The 16,125-nt window shown below is 43.8% G+C and overlaps 1 protein-coding gene across 10 annotated transcripts in view; it reads right to left on the reverse strand.

The window, feature by feature from the left end:
- The window catches only part of DENND5B (DENN domain containing 5B), a 175,019-nt gene that overhangs the window by 7,182 nt on the left and 151,712 nt on the right, over nt 1–16,125 (reverse strand). For all 10 annotated transcript variants that reach the window (XM_036889193.2, XM_036889194.2, XM_036889195.2 and 7 more), the window contains 7 exons: nt 11,067–11,195; nt 8,865–8,986; nt 6,049–6,194; nt 4,423–4,541; nt 3,436–3,623; nt 1,119–1,201; nt 777–903 (listed from right to left, as the gene is read on the reverse strand). In XM_036889193.2, the coding sequence (XP_036745088.2) occupies nt 777–903; nt 1,119–1,201; nt 3,436–3,623; nt 4,423–4,541; nt 6,049–6,194; nt 8,865–8,986; nt 11,067–11,195 (914 nt within the window). The remainder of the gene's footprint in view (nt 1–776; nt 904–1,118; nt 1,202–3,435; nt 3,624–4,422; nt 4,542–6,048; nt 6,195–8,864; nt 8,987–11,066; nt 11,196–16,125) is intronic.

Genomic DNA, 16,125 nt, shown 5'->3' on the forward strand with positions numbered 1-16,125 from the left:
AATCAATTTAAATTTAAACAGCCACGTGTGGCGAGTGGTCACCCTATTGGACAGCATGGCTTCAGCCATGTTATATGATGTCACCCCTTAGCACCCAGCCTTCCGATGACTCCCCATTTCATTCAGGATGAGAACAGTCCTTCCGATGGCCGGAAAGGCCCTGCACGCCGCGGCCTGGCAGGAAACACTCCTCTTCCCCAGCATCTTCCTACTCTGCCTCCCTCTTCTCCCTCCCATTGGTTGCCTGTTACCCCATCCAACAGCCAAGCACCCTCCCACCCAGGGGCCTCTGCCCTGGCCGTTCTCAGCCCGGAGTGCCCTTCTCCCAGGCAGGCCCAGGGCTCACTTCCTCAAAGGCTTTGCTCAAATGTCCCCGGGTCAGCAAAGCCTCCACCCCGTGTGAGAGGGCTCCCCACCCATTTCCTACCCCTCACCAACCACCCTCTTCTGACACAGTGGGTGGACTACGTACTCATGTTTTTGCGAATTGTTTGCCCCTCCCGCCCCCACCAGAATGTAAGTTTGTGAACCATAGGAATTTTTGTGTTTTGTTTACTTAGATGTTGATGCATATTGTGAGCATCTAGAAGCATTTGGAATATTTGTGGACACTATAAATATTTGCTGATTGAATGAAAAGCAAGAACAGTGCTCAATATTTATTTTTAAAAACACTCCCTGAACACTAACCCTTTTTCACGCAAGTTCCTGGGTCTTTGAGTTTTCTAAGCAACGTTTCAATGACCTTGCAATGACATATATCTGCCTTCGTTTACCTATGAAGTCCCAGATGAAGACGTTCTTGTGAAAGATACGCGCAGATTTGAACCCGTGGTGGAAGACTTGCTCGAGTGCAGCGACCAGGCCGTTTTCTCCGCACAGCAACACTGTGAGGCTTCCTCTCTGTGGAGCGTGATACACAGGGCCAACGAATAAGCTGGGCTCCTCTGTGTTTAAGAGAAACACTAGAAAACAAGGGCTGGGGCAGCTAAGAAGCATGTTTTTGCCGCTATTATAAAAATCATGCCTGAAAATTAAAGCACCTTCTAGTACCTCATGTATCTTGTACAGAAGCGGCTTTAACATCGTCCTCTACGAAGTTTCCTACCCTGTCATACCTCTTTTTCAGGTTTGTGAAAATGTTTCACAATGTTGTTCACAGCTTCTCCAATTCCTTCTTGGATCTGTCCAGCATTGGGCTCTGAAAAGAAAGGACAGTGGTTGAAGTCTCGTGCACGGGAAACAAACGAGGCACTGCAGGATGCCAGCTGTGCCCACCAAGCTCCCCAGAGCAGGCTGGCCGGGCAGGGGCCCCGGGAAACCTGGCTTGGGCCAGCCTGGCAAAGGGGGGAAGCACTCCGGCACAGTGGACAAAGAATTCAAGAGAGCCCTAGATGTCAATCCCAGCCTCACCGCTTCCAATCTACAACCTTGGTCAAAGGTCAAGCTTCCTCTGAGTTTTCATTTCCTCAACCCCATACAAGGACAATACACACCTCACGGGTCACTGGGAAGAGTGTATGAGATACGAGGTGCCAATCACCGGTCACAGAGTGCTGCCAAGTGCCTAGTCCTGAAGAGTGAGGTGGGGAAGACCCCCAATATCATTCCTCAGGTACCCCGGCGCCACGTGCCTCTGCGGCCCTTAGTGGGCATCGACCAAGGCTTCCGAAGCTCTGAATGGCTCACCCGGAATCTGTGTTTCTATTGTGTTTAAAGGGAAGATGCCAGGGGCCCGGGGGCGCCTGCCTTAAGCCCGGAGCTGCTGCCATTTCGGGCTGGCCGGCGTGTGCGCGCACCGCCTCACCCTTCCGGTCGGCCCCTGTTCGTCTGAGCCCTGCTCCTGGGGCAGAGCTGTGGGCTGCCTGCAGGGGTTTGGAACTGCCTTTGCCTCCCAAACCTCAAGAATAGTTAAAAAAATAAGGAGAAAATAAAAAAAGGAGAAAAATGGGATAAACAACTTTCACCCAGGGATAGAAGTCTGTGAACAACAGAAAAATTAAATATTTGGTATTTTCTTGTGGTGATTAACTACTACATCTAATTTACATCCCACACTATAAAGGACAAACTATACATTATATTATTTAAGAATCTCTGAATTCATATGTTGGACAAATTCTCAGATAAAACATTTTTTATGTGAAACTCCAGTAAGTTTTTTCTACATCAATGCAGAAAAATTGTTCAATGGGAACCCTTAGGGCTGATGGGCTCTGGTCTCCTCAGCTCCTACTAATTTTTTTACTTTTTGCCTTTCTCTGATTAATTTCTCTTTTAAACATGAAGATTTGCTTTGAAAGCTTTATTCATTCTAAAGGAGTGTTGGATAGGGATTAATAATATCTAAGGAAATTGTTTGGTCAGTAAACTACAGACTTGTTGAGTCTCCATTATTCTATGTATGGGCTATTGTCCTTTCTTCAAACAAAACTACTTCACTGATAAACTTCTGTAATTTCTTACTAAATCATCTGCCTCTGTATTGGTTTTCTGTGGCTCCCGTAACAGACTGTCACAAACTTGGTGACTCGAAACAACAGAAATTTATTCTCTGGAGGCCAGAAGTTGGGGAAATCAGCACCACTGGGCAGAAATCACGGTGTGGGCAGCTGCGCTCTCTCTGGGGCACATCTGCCCCTCTGTGCTGCTGGCGGCCGCGGGCACTCCTGGGCATGGGGCTGCATTCGCCCCGTTTCTGCCCCCATCTTTATGCAGTCTTCTCTGTGTGCGTCTCTCACGGCTTCCTGCCTCCCTCGTGTAAGCACACATGTGCTTGTATTTAGGGCCCACCTAACGTGGGGTATTCTCCCCACCTCAGTATCTTTATCACATTTGCAAAGATCCTTCTTCCATACAAAGGGACAGTTACAGATTCGAGGGATTGGGGTCTGATATCCTCAGGAGACACTCAGCCCACTGAAGCCCACACGAGGGCAAATTAACATGTTTGTACCTGTAAATATGGCATGTGCACAGAGTATCCACCCAAGAACTCTCCCCTTTATTTTGTTTTATCAGAAGGAAGCTGTGGGGTGGAGAGAGGAACGTTCACAATCACCCTTAACAGAGGGCTTTCTGAGAGGATCATAGTGATTCACTGTAATATGTATCTGTCCTTATTCCTCCTTGGTTACAGGCAAACTATTATACATAATCATATTTCCGTAGCTTGATTAAAACAGAGCACACAGTTTTATTGGACTTAAACGTCTAAATTCGCCAGACCTTTAATTATTTGTTGGTGTCTTGCCTGGTTTTCTCCCTTCTTCACCCTCCCTGCCTTTTAAGGTCCCTTCATCCAGATCAACTTTCCTCAGCTTTCTTTTTCCTTTTCTCAACACAATTCACTCATGCAACGGTTTTCTGTGAAATGACCACAGGACATTTGCACACTTTGGAGACACCCTGGAAAATACAAAGTCCACGGCTTACTGGTGCTCTTCCCTGTCGGTGAGGTGACGCTCAGCCTCCGCGCCGATGTGGGTGACTTTTGCTGGGGGGGCGTCCGGCACTGTTTCACGAGACCCTCGTCCGCCGCTGATGTCATCAACTCCCCAATAAGGATTCTCTCCAGGCTTCCGTCATCGATGCCTTTCCCCAGCCACCGCCCACACGGGAACCTGGGACAACAGGAGAAACCTCTGAATCACTCGTATTTTACTGGTTTTAATCAGAATTATTAAGATGGCACCATGGGTGGAAGGCTGTCATTTTAGTGCGTGTGGGTTTTTTTTCCCTGTTTTATTACAAAAGACCTCAAACATATAAAACGGCAAAAAGAATAGTATAATAGCTATCCATATTTTCACCTAGACAGCATTTTGCCATCCGCTTCATTTAAATTTTTCGTTGAAGTATTTTAAAGTTAATTACATACATCAGGACATGTCACCCTTGAAAATACTTTAGGATGAAATATCTGAAAAGCGGTTGTTCACTCTTCTATAGCCATGAATTGTTATCACATTAAACCTAATTAAAACAATTCTTTTAGTATTTTCTCATACCTAGTCTATATTACAGTTCTGTGGTTGGTTTTTACAAGAATATTTTTAAAAGGAAACTAAATTACAAGAGAAAAGAGGAGCACAGTGCTCCCAAAGAGGAGTGCTGGCTGTAACCAGGAGAGGCCAAAGGTCCTTTCCTCTCACGGAAATTATTTTTGGCTTCTTTCTTTTTGTATCAGAGTTATAACAATCTTTTCCAACACTTGTGGACTAAGCATGAGCAGCAAACACAAACAGTTTTTTTAAAGTAATTTTTTGGGCAACTTTGTATTCTGCAAACAACAAAGCCACCCAAAAATCGAATCTAAAATTCAGAAGGCAGCAGGAAAACCCTAGAAAGAAAATACCTCTTAAACCTTTTCATGTGTAAAGAGTCTCAAAGAATCCTGAGCGGTCAAGGACACTCACTTACCTGTAGGTATGTCCTGTGATTTCATTTCTGACCATGACACAGTCCACGAGCCACTTGGCCAACAGGCCCGAGTTATCGTGACCGATCTGAACAGTGGTCAGCTTCCCCAGGTTCTGGCACTGCGGGGACAGGACCACAGGTTATTCAGCACCCCATCCCACCCGCTACCTCTCGGCTTTAGAGGGGTGCTTCGGTTCCACCTCACTTAACAGTCGCAGAGGTTGCACTACGTGCCCCGCTGTGCACTGGGGAACATATTCTCATCTAACAAACCCCCTCTAATGCGAGAGGAGACCCACAGACTATCAAATAAGGGGCACTGCCCACGGGGCTCGACTAGAGAGGCAGACAAGTACCAGAACACTGGGAAAGGGACCATTGGTGCTCACCGGGGAACCCAGACACATCACAGGGACAGTGACTTGTGCCTTAGGATGGGAAGCATTTCAGGAATTGGGAGAAGGATGCTTTCTAGATTCAGTTATACAGAGGACAGGAAACAGCTAAATATATAAAAAAAAAAAGTATCACTGACATGTCTGCTTTTCTGTTCCTAATAAAATCCTCATCTACTAAAAGTCTTTGAAGCTATCATAAAAAATGCCTTGTTATCAATGTCCTCCCTCGCTCTTTGTGGACAAGTACAAATGAAAGCATTGATAATGAGGGTGGTAAAAATAAATATCAATTAACTCCTGGTTTTTCAATTCTGATAAAATACCAAACACACCACTGACTATTCATGGTTGGGGACATCTGAACTGTGAGTCGAAAGCCCTTGACTTTGCGTCACAGTGAGAACGTCACAGCCATCCCGGTGAGGGAGGTGGCGGCAGAGAGAAACAAGCAGGCAGAGGCCAGAGGGGGTCCGGAAAGAGCCACAGTGGGACTTACGATGCAGTTTATGTTCCATTCCTGGTACCCAGAGGAAAGCCCAGGGTTTACTAGCTAGACGGGGCCAAAATGGGCTCCTGGGGGCTGTTACGGCTCTGAGGGGAAACTGCTTTTCCTAGAACATCATGGAATATGAGCACAGGACACTCAGCTGGTACCACGTTCCTGCTGAAGTAAGAGCAAGTATTTGTCATCCTCCTACATGAAGAAGGTCAATCAACCTGCACGTGGGCTCAAATTCACGGGAATACTCCACCAGGTGACTTGAAAATGGCGTACGACATTGGAAGGTACTTTCACAAAATACTTCACTCTTTAAACATCACCATGTGGTCTACAAGCTGTGAGCACAGGTGTCAGATCTCCTGTCCAGGCTCTGGCAGGGGGCATTTCACGGTAGGCAAGGGAGCCACCGCGGGGAGAGCGCTCACCCAGCCGTCTCTACTTGCTAGGTCTGTGCTAGATTCTGGGAATCGTGGGATGGGAGTGGGTAAGGCCCCCAAATCTACCATTACAAGTGGAAAAACAGAGGTTAGTAATTAAAACAACAAAAATACAAAACACATTATTGTATTTACAACAAGATGAGGCATATAATCACAATCAGTGATCCTGCATGCCTGAGTGTTCCTTTCTGTTAACTGAGTCAAGGAAAATGAAAAAGCAAAACTGGAATCCTGTGTAGAGCCATGTATGATGTGTTCTTCTAAGAAGTATATTGGCTGAACCTACCTCAAAAGTCATCTCAAGGAGGTTTTTGGGGATCTGCATTACTCCCGTATCTCCCAGCTCTCCTGATACACAGATCCAAGGATTCGAGGTGATAATCGCATTGCTCAGCTTTTTGATGGGGATGATCACGGACCTATATGGAATCACTGCAACAAGAGTGCTGAAATTAATGAAAAAATTACAATAAAGTTCTTCTGATAATAAAACAAATTTATATCAAGAATTCTGAGCTTTCACAGAAAATTTGCTTTTCATGATCTCTCAAGATGTTCTTAAACAAAAGTGAGACCGTACCCTCTTCTAATGTAGAGAGATGAGGTCCAGTTTGTAAGCCACAAGTCCCAATGCTTGTGTTGGTTTCCATGGCATGTGGAGTATCACCACGGCGATGTATGGCACTACGTTTATCAACAATCTCAGGCATTAGCACCAGAACTGACTGTGCTATTTAGTATTTTCATTGCATGAATGCTTTCATCAATTTTGTTCCAAAATAAAGTACAAATGAGCACGGTTACTGATATGGTTTAATATAAAAAAGGGGGTGGGTGACTTCTTGACAAAATCCCCCTGTTGCTGATTTTCTTGAGCAAGACTTCAATGCACTGCACTTCAGAACCCAGCACAATTTCACAGCACAGTATGCAGAGCCCAGGGTATTATATGATGCCATTCAGGACATAACATAAAATCTACAATTCAGAAAGCTACTGCAGTTACTCACGAGCAACAGCTGCCCTGGGGAAAGAATCCAGATGTGTAAAGGGAGCTGCGTGAAACCCGATCCCCCCGAAGGCTCTTCAAAAGGCCACCACTAGATGTCACTGTCCCACCACTGACTTTTCTCGAAGGCGGAAGCCCCGTAAAGTCACACAGTACACCTCCCTCCACTCCTGTAAACATGGAGATGGCTCAAGCACACGAGCACATTTTTATCCAACAGAAACATACTTTTTTTTTTTTTAGAAAAGCAGGGTAGAATCAGTCGTTTTTTGTTGGTATCCTTGGAATTTTTGCTTATTCCCTCACTAGGAGGGATGAGAGTATTCCTTGAAAGATTTACATGTAGGATGACAAACACTTACTGGACAGGGTGCCCAGAAACAGAAACACAAAATGATCCCTTGGTTCAGCGAGCTCTTAGATGAGGAAAATGAACGGGACAAATGGTTCGTTTCCCTAGTTTTACATAGAGGACTTTCTATTATGCTGGGTGAAAAACCTGCCTTTTAATTTTACTGAAGGAAAGGAGAATGTCAGAGGAAAGGTCACACCTTCACGGTTTAGTAATCATCAGGATCAAATGGGTTTTGAGACCAAAAGCAGAAGAGGTCATAGCGCAAGACTGTTTGAGGTGCCGGGGCTGCTCTCATTTCTTTCACTGACGATTAGAAATAAGCTGCAGAGAAAGGCCTATTTAGGGTCAGCGGTTCTGTGGTGCCAAAGGGCACAAAAACGATTTCATAAAGGTTAAAAAGAGTAATACTATTAAACTCAGAATACTTCTTCCGTGAAGATCTCAATTCCTCAAACTGAAAGAGTCACTTAGATGAAGAGAAAGCTGCAGATACAGGAAGGAACTCAGGAGTCCTGCTGTCTCTGCTGCTATTTCTTCTTTTATTTAATTAAAAAAATTTCACATGAAAAAAACAATGTGGTTATTTCTTCTTTTAAAAGCGTGTATAACATGTTAGCCTTACACCTGCAGTGATGTCATAAGCTAACAGATAAGTTTACATGCCAACAGACAGTGGACAGACTTCCAGGTTGGCCCAATACCCATTCCAACTCCATTTTCCTTGTCTGCCTCTACCGGAAACTGGAAAGCCAGAACTGACGCGATTCTGGCTGGTGAAATGTTAGTGATATTTACTGGCATTTCTTGGAAAATTCTGTTTTTCTAGCACTGATTCTGCGCCCTCCTCCTTGGCACTCTTGCTAGAAGGTGGACTGGAAAGAGCCATCTTGTGAGCCTGAGGGGATGAGCATACACTGAAGATGGTCTAGCAGGAGAGGGACAAAGAGCCCGCGTCCACGATGGCACGGCTGACCGGCCACCCCGACACTTCTCATTAGGCCAGAAAAACAAAACGACTGATTTGTTTAAAGCACTGTTTTCCAAGTTTCTGATACTTGCAACTGAACATAATTCCTCACTGATACAAGTAGTAATTCTCCAAAGCAGGGAAGGAACCCGATCAGCGTTTCCTCCCCTTACAGACCCAGCGTCCAGCAAGATCCTGAAGTCTTTCTGAACCATCAAACTTCAGTGATGCTCAGTTATGTAAGTTTGTTATTATATACTGAGTCTTTGAATTTGTGTGTTTCAGGTATGATATTGGGATATTTGTTTAAGAAAACGCTCCCTTTCCCATCCATCCCATTTCCTGTTGCAGACTGGGTTTTTTGGGAAGCAGACTCTGAGCCAGAAACTAGCACGGCAGCCTGTTGCCCCTGGGATCAGCACCTGGGGAAGAAAGCAGGTTCGGCTGAGAGAGAAGATGGGCGGCAATGCAGCCGCGGTGAGGTCTGCAGCTCATCCCGGGTGAGGCCTGGGACAGCCTGCCATCAGCCACCGGCCCTGGGAGGTGGATCGCCTGGGCAAAGGCAGGCGGCTTGGGTGAGGCACCCCTAGGGGCGCTGACAGCTGAGGGTTGTCTCCCAGGATCTGGGGCACAACCTTCCTTCCTAAGTGGAGACGGGGGTGCCTCCCAGCGCCTGTCTCCCTGCACGACAGTATGTGTCTCACATGAGCAACATGAGCTGATTCCATTAGTCATCTGAGCAGCTGCACTTAGTCATTCCTGCAGACTTACTGATGGTGGTGAACACGCTGGTGAAGCAGAAGTAGTCCACAGCGTTGAGGGAGAGAAGATGGTACAGAAACTGCTCTCTTTCTTCTTCACAACGTAGGAAAGCGTAGCGCTTATAAAGCTTCCTAGGAGAGGGTAGTGAGATGAGCACACAAGAGTTCGGTATATTTTTCATGCTTTTTACTATGTCTTCTGAACAAACACCTCCATTTGGACAAATTACGGATAGAATTTTAACCTGGAGAGTACAGGCAATTCACAAAAATGGACATAAATACAGTTAATAATACAATTTTAACCTAACTAGTTAATTGAAAAAAAAACCCAATGTATCCATTTTGTCTATCAAACTAATAAAGATTTATAAAGTGATGATCAGTGCTGGGGAGGCGGTGAGGGGTGCAATGAATAGCTATTCTTTTTTTTTTAATTGAAGTATAGTTGATACACAATCTTACATTGGTTTCAAATATACAACACAGTGGTTCAACATTTATCCACATTATTAAATCCTCACCCCGTCTAGTGCAGTTACTATCTGTCAACATAGGAAGATGTTACAGAAAACACTGGCTATATTCTCCATGCCGCACTACCATCCCTGTGACTAACTTATGTTATGACTGAGAATTTTTGTGCCTTTTTACCCTCCTCCCTGTTCCCAACCCCTCCCCCATGGTTACCACCAGTTGCTTCTCAGTGTCTGAGTCTACCACTGTTTGTGCAATGAATAGCTACTCTTATAGCTGGTGGGACTGAAAATTTCAGGAAAGCAGTTTGTTGGTAATAATTATTTTAACCAGTCATACCCCCTGACTCATTAATTTTACATTAAAGACTCAGTTCTAAGGACATGTAAAATATAGGGAAAAATTTACCCATAAATATCCACTAAAATGTTATCTGTAAAAAGTTAAAATATATCGTGGTATATGCATTGGTTGGGATGCTGTATGAGCATTCAAAATAAAGTTTACTAAGAGTTTTAATGATTATAAAACTACTACTAAAAATAAGTAACTATTATTCAGCATTTACATTTAAACACTTCTCTAAGTGTTTTATAGTTATTATATATTTAATCTTTAAGACTACCCTAGGTAAGTCTCTTGGCAGTATCTTGTCTAAAGTCATTCAAATAGTAAAGGCAGCTCTGAACACAGGCAGACTTCAGAACTTAAACCCTTCCTTTATGATACTGTGTTAAGCTAAAAAAAGGATGATACTGAATTGCAAACATAGTACAATTTTAGCTAAGAGAATATGAGATGCATGGAAGAAAGTACAGAAGAAGACACCTGAAATATTTAATATTCACCTTTATGTAGTAGGATTTTAACTGATGATCATTTCCTTCTTTGTACTTTGGCCAGAATGGGCATGAATGTGTGGGGAGGGGTAGGAATAGCAGTCACTTAAGAGAATGAGGTCAAGCTCACAGGCTTCACACTGCATTCTTTGCCAAACCTATTCTTCTTTGGACATTAAGACATCCTAAAATGCTCCACGAGGTAAGTAATCCTACAGTGATATGTACAAATGGGAAACTACAAAAAAAATTGGGTTACCGTGATGGGATTTCAAGACTGCCATGTTTGAGGTCTCTGCTGAATTCTTTGCATACCTTTGTTCTAGAGAACTCAGAGTCCTCAGCCTTCAAATCTGCTCTAATGTACATATTATCTGGATGATGCATTTCACCCGAGAGAGTTTCTAGATGGAGTAAAGGGAAACTACTAAAACAATTAACAATCAACTAATGTGCACTTGACTGGGTCCCTGGCTCTGGACTACTGAATATAAGTGCTGGCAAATGCTCAGAAGCCCTTTACTGTGGACTTTTTATTTTTTAAGCTTTTTGCTACTTCAGGTTTTCATTTGATCATTACAGTACGATGTAAGTTTACATAAATTCAGCCTATCTTTTGGATGTTACTGTCAACCTGTGGGGACTAGTTAGCTTTCCTTCTGATGAGAGCAGAGCAATCTGGCCTCTGGCTGTGCACATGGGTGTGCCTTCCCAGATATAATCCAGTATTAAGCCAAGACAGAGTCTCTCGAGCACATGTCTGTGAGAAAAGAAGAGCGTGTGGCGCAGAGGAGTCAGCAAGTCATGCTGATGAAGCCTGCTGGTCAGCTTACGTCATCTGCTTTGCAGATGCACAGGTCACAGGAACGGAAACAGCTCGAGAGGCTTTCTCTTACTTGGTGAGTGGCTGGTTAGAGAGCAACTGCTTCAGGTGCTGGGACAACAGCTTCTTCTCCAGGGACAATCTTATCCACGCCCGAGCTCGCCCGACGTCAGTCTTGATCTCACTCATGTTCTGGATATGCCTAAAGAACAGGAGCGACAGAAAAGATGTAGATCCCAAGAATAACCTAAAACTGGAAACCAACTAAAAGGGCACTTTGCAAGGAACACAGCTTTCACACTTTGGGGAAGCAAGGGGTGACACAATTTATGTTGATTAAGCCTTCCAAGTTTCCATCTGAACCAAGAATTTAGTCCCACATCAGAATTACCATTACAACACAGGTGGATGGGTAACATCCTAAAATAAGCAGTTCACATTCATTTACTCTTTCAGGTTCTGGTATGTTCTTGTTTCAGCCGCACAAATACCTGTAAACTGGCACTTGGCTATTCTTGACCCTTGGGAAAATGAAGCAATAAAACAGGCTGAATATTCAAGTTTTTATTCAAAATGATTGTTCTATAGTTTAATTAACTATATACCACAACTTTAATGTACTGAATTATTTTTAAGTAGCCCTGGACAACATATTGAAACTATGGGGTCTTACTTTCTAGGCATTAGCAGATAAGCTGTAGCTCTCTTGTGCTGATAAATTCAGTTGTGTGGCAACACAAACAGTGTGTGGTCAAACCCCAACTGAATGCCTCTCCCTATACATACATAGACAGACAGACAGTCCCGTGCAGAAGTCAACACCCTACCCAGTGGCACTGGGTTTCTCTTCCTGAAGGATTTCCCCCCTCAGGCAGTGGGCAGGGAGGGCAGGCCGAAGGACAGAGGCATCGCAAAACCACTACAGTGAGTCGCTGAAAGTCTTTGTGACTGGGGCCCACCGTCCCTTCCTTTGATTTTTCTAAGTCCAGAATAACTCATCCTAGCTGTAATAAATATTGCAATGAACCCTTTCCTCTGATGATTCTAAGCTTTCAGAATAAGGGATACCCTTCTTGCAAAATATTCATTATTGTTTCTTTTTTCCATCCTCTCCCCCTTTCTCCTTCCCGTCCTCTCTCAATCCCTCGATCTCAAGTCTTAGGCCCTCAGTGTTGATATATGATCACTCTTGATAAACAAGACATAAAGTGTATCACATCACAAAGACACACTAATGAAGTGGCTTAAAAACATGTCCAAATGAGAAGTCAGAATATTTTGTTGCCATTTTTGTAAGCTGAGCCAACTTCACCTCACCTCTAAGGATTTTTTTCAGAATTTATGGCAGACTTATTTTATCTCGACAGGGCTAATACCATTACACACAGCCATGTGTGGAGAGAGCTGGTGTCAGGCAGCCCCCCTCTAAGACCGTGGCTCTTACTGGTGGTGGTGGCAGTGGTGGGGGCACCTGACAGCCCAGGCGGGCACCTCCAGTCTGAGCCTGAGAAATAGCAGCGGTGGTCCTGCAGCCTGCTGATGTTCCCTGATGAGGACACAGCTGACTCAGAGCAGCAAGGGGAAATGCTCAGGAATTACCGGTTAAAGTTCCACAGTACTGACAAGTACCCCTGTGGTACAGAGCTGGTTAGAGCTCCTGTGATTCTGGAATGAATACCAAGCTGATTCAAAGTGCATCCACTGAAAATGAATCTGTGTTGGGTTTGGAAAGCACTTATGTTGTATAAACTTTCATAAGTATTCTCTCTACTCTAAAGCAGTACAATCTTCTGAAATTAGTTTTATGTTGGTCTTAAATATCTGGCAATATGGTAGATGAAGAATGACAAAGTAGGAGATAATTATAATTTGAAAAAAAGTCTGTGTTTGAGGAAAATGGGAAGGGCTGGAATAGAGTGAAACCTGTTTTAGGTAGGAATCAGCAGCCGCATCATGAAAGTGTTCACGCTGGATTCTTTTGGAGGGAGGCATGGGAGGCAGAAGATGGGGCCCCAGACTCACCCCCTCAAGCCCATCTTCGCCACTGGTACCAGGGAACTCACTCTGACTAAAACGCTGCCTCCTTAGTGTAACTTTGTTCCAGAACCTTCAAGCTCATGGGATATAGCCTGAATTGCTCAGGCTCACCTATTCAAGGTTTACTGACTATCCTTTGGTCTCAACTTATCTTCCTATTAAACCGAACTCCCTTCCAGGCAGCTGACTTACTGCGCATTCCACTACCTAAAGCACCACTCTCTTCTAGCTCCCCATCTACATGTTTGAGACTCCAGGTCCTTCTCGTAAGCTTTCCACAACCATGACAGCCTTCAGTGGCTTCTCCAGTTTATGAAATTCTATGGTCGAATCTGCATTTTATCGTGCATTGCCTATTGCTTTTACCCTTTGAACTTGGTCTACATTTTTCCCAGTTTGACAAAAGCTCCCTGAGAACAAGGACCCCAGTGCTCCTGAGCAGCCTTATACCCTTCTTTGCACCCAACAGCATCCAGCACGTATTAGCAGCTCAAAAAACTGTTGTTTTTGTAAACCTAGATCTAACTTTGTGCCTTAATTTATATGTTTTGTTATTAAACTTTAATCCAAATCTATTTTAAAAATCTGTGTGCAGTTATACCATCTGAATGTTTTTAATTGAAATAATTTATTATGGATAATTATAATGGCATTCAGTGTAATACTATATAAACATTCATTCCAAAACAGATCCTGTTAATTAACAGAAAAAGCATATGTGTTGGGTTTAAATAACTTACTTGTTTCCAACTCTAGTATGAAGCTTTCTAATTTAGGAAAGTTTTTACATATTTTGTTTCATCTGATCATTACAATAACCAGTGATAGGGAGACCATCACCATTTCACTTTAAAGAAGAGAAAAAAGAGTGAGACGCAGGACTAAGCGAACCAGCCAGCATCAGAGACAATAAATGTGACTCCAGAGATGCCACCTGTTTTCTACCAATCAGTCACCTCTTCCCGACACTCACAGTCCTGGAGAAGCAACCCCTGCACAGACCGAGAAGACCCACTCCGGGTACCAGGATGACCCTGCCTTCCTAACCCCTCAGACAGACTGGCCTGGGTAGGAGGGTGCGCCTGATCTAAGCTGCACCCATCAGACTTGGTCTCAGAAACTGGAGACTGGCACTCCGGAAACCAAGTTAGTTTTTGTTCAATGCTAAAAATAACAAAAGATGCCCATCTTTCTTGGGTTGAGGGCTTGGTGGGCAAGTGCACAAGAAAGCAGAAAGGAGGGGAAAGGAAGGGAGGGGAGGAGAAAGAGGTGTGAAGGGAGCTGCAAGGCAGATGTGCTTCTAGTGAGACGGTGAGAGTAAATTCCCCTTTCTACGGAAGTCAGTTTGGTCTTCTGTTCCTAAACCAGATGATTTCTACAAGTGGCAGCAGCTAAGTAGGACCACATTTCCTATGTTCAAAACTGTTGCTTATTTCACTGAATCACCAATGAAGCCCAATAATATTTATTAGAGAAATTATGGAATAGCCAGTTTTAGTTTAAGCTTGTATTCTGTACAGTCATAAAAATTCCTCAAAAAATCCTTTCTAGGGATAACAAAATCAATCATGGCCATTCAGGTTTAGTGTAGAATAAAGCCGGGGGCTCACAAGCATATGTACACTCCTTTAAAAAGGTACAGAGACTAGCCAATTCACTCTCAACTAATTTATTCCCATCTTTATTATAAATAGAACGTTACTAGGATTTACTCTGATATCCTGTTCATTCACTTACATATTCAGAGTACCTGTATTTGGATTATAGTACTCACAACCTGCTAGGTCATGTAATGTTCTACCATGCCCTTTATCACTAATGCTATTTTGTCATTGAGAATAAAAGTCTGTTTGAATAGTTGGGTGATATGTGAATGGCTACTCTGGAAAGAAACTGGTAATAATGGTAACACCATGTAATACAGCTGACAGTTAAATAACATGGGTTTGAACTGCGCAGGCTCACTTACACGCAGATTTTTTCAATAAAAGCATTGTAAAACTTTTGGAAACTTGTGACAATTTGAAGAAACATTTTCTCCAGCTTACTGTGTTGTAGAAAATAATACATACATTATAAGAAATGCATATATAATAAATATACAAAATACATGTTAACTATGTTATTGGTAAGACTAGTGAGGTCAACAGCAGGCTGTTAAGTTTTTGGAGGGTCAAAAGTTATATGCAGATTTTCAACGATACAGGGAGGGAAGGCTGTGCCCTCAAACTCTGAGGTGTTCAAGGGTCAACTGTACTCCTTTTATATGTGGATAATGCAGACAATTATTTATTGTCGCCAGCTTTTCTCTTTGGAGCAAAAAAAAAATCATTCTATAGCTGACAGTTTGGTGATAAGGGCATTTGTGAAGGTCTTGGGGAGTCTTTTGCAGTAGTAAGACAAAGGGGATACAGCTTGCAGATGTATCTGTCCAGGACCCAGGCCAGCTCGTAAGCAATCTGGCGCCAAGACTCTTGGCAACTGTGAGTACTCAAAGTCCCTAAATTGCCAGTGTTTTGCCCCTAGAGATAAACGTGGGAAGACAGGAGGTATCAACACAGACAGGTGCCCACTGGAGAGCCTGCACCCAGAGAGGTGTGCTACCTCATCTTCAGAAAATGAGCTTTTTCTTTAACTGCCCAGATTGAAAGAAATCCAAACTCAGAATATCACTTGGTTATATTTTTCTTTACGGGAACCCACGCAGGTGATTATCGAGGTAGTGATTAGGGATGGCGATGAAGCCCTTGCCAAGAACTTGGAAACAGGCAAAGAAACCTGTCCACTGAGAATTAAACTCTAAAATAAACATATCAGGAATAAGAACAGCCTATATATAAAAAGCCATCTTACAGGGGCAGAATGGAAGCAGAGAAAAGGGAGAGAGAACCCTGGGCGGCATTTCTCCTGGGCTTCCCGAGGTGCCCCAGCCCACGAGCATGGGGCCGCCAGCCTGGAGCTGGCGATCAGGCCGCCAGGTCTCTGCTGTTCACGAGAGCAAACAGCCTCCGGTGTTACTCCAGCTTCCAGGCAGTGCAGACTCCCACCAGCGAGAGAGCCCTGAGTCATCTGGTTAGGGAAGTAATAAAAAAAAA

Source organism: Manis pentadactyla, chromosome 14 (assembly GCF_030020395.1).
Source record: "Manis pentadactyla isolate mManPen7 chromosome 14, mManPen7.hap1, whole genome shotgun sequence".
NCBI lineage: Eukaryota > Metazoa > Chordata > Mammalia > Pholidota > Manidae > Manis > Manis pentadactyla.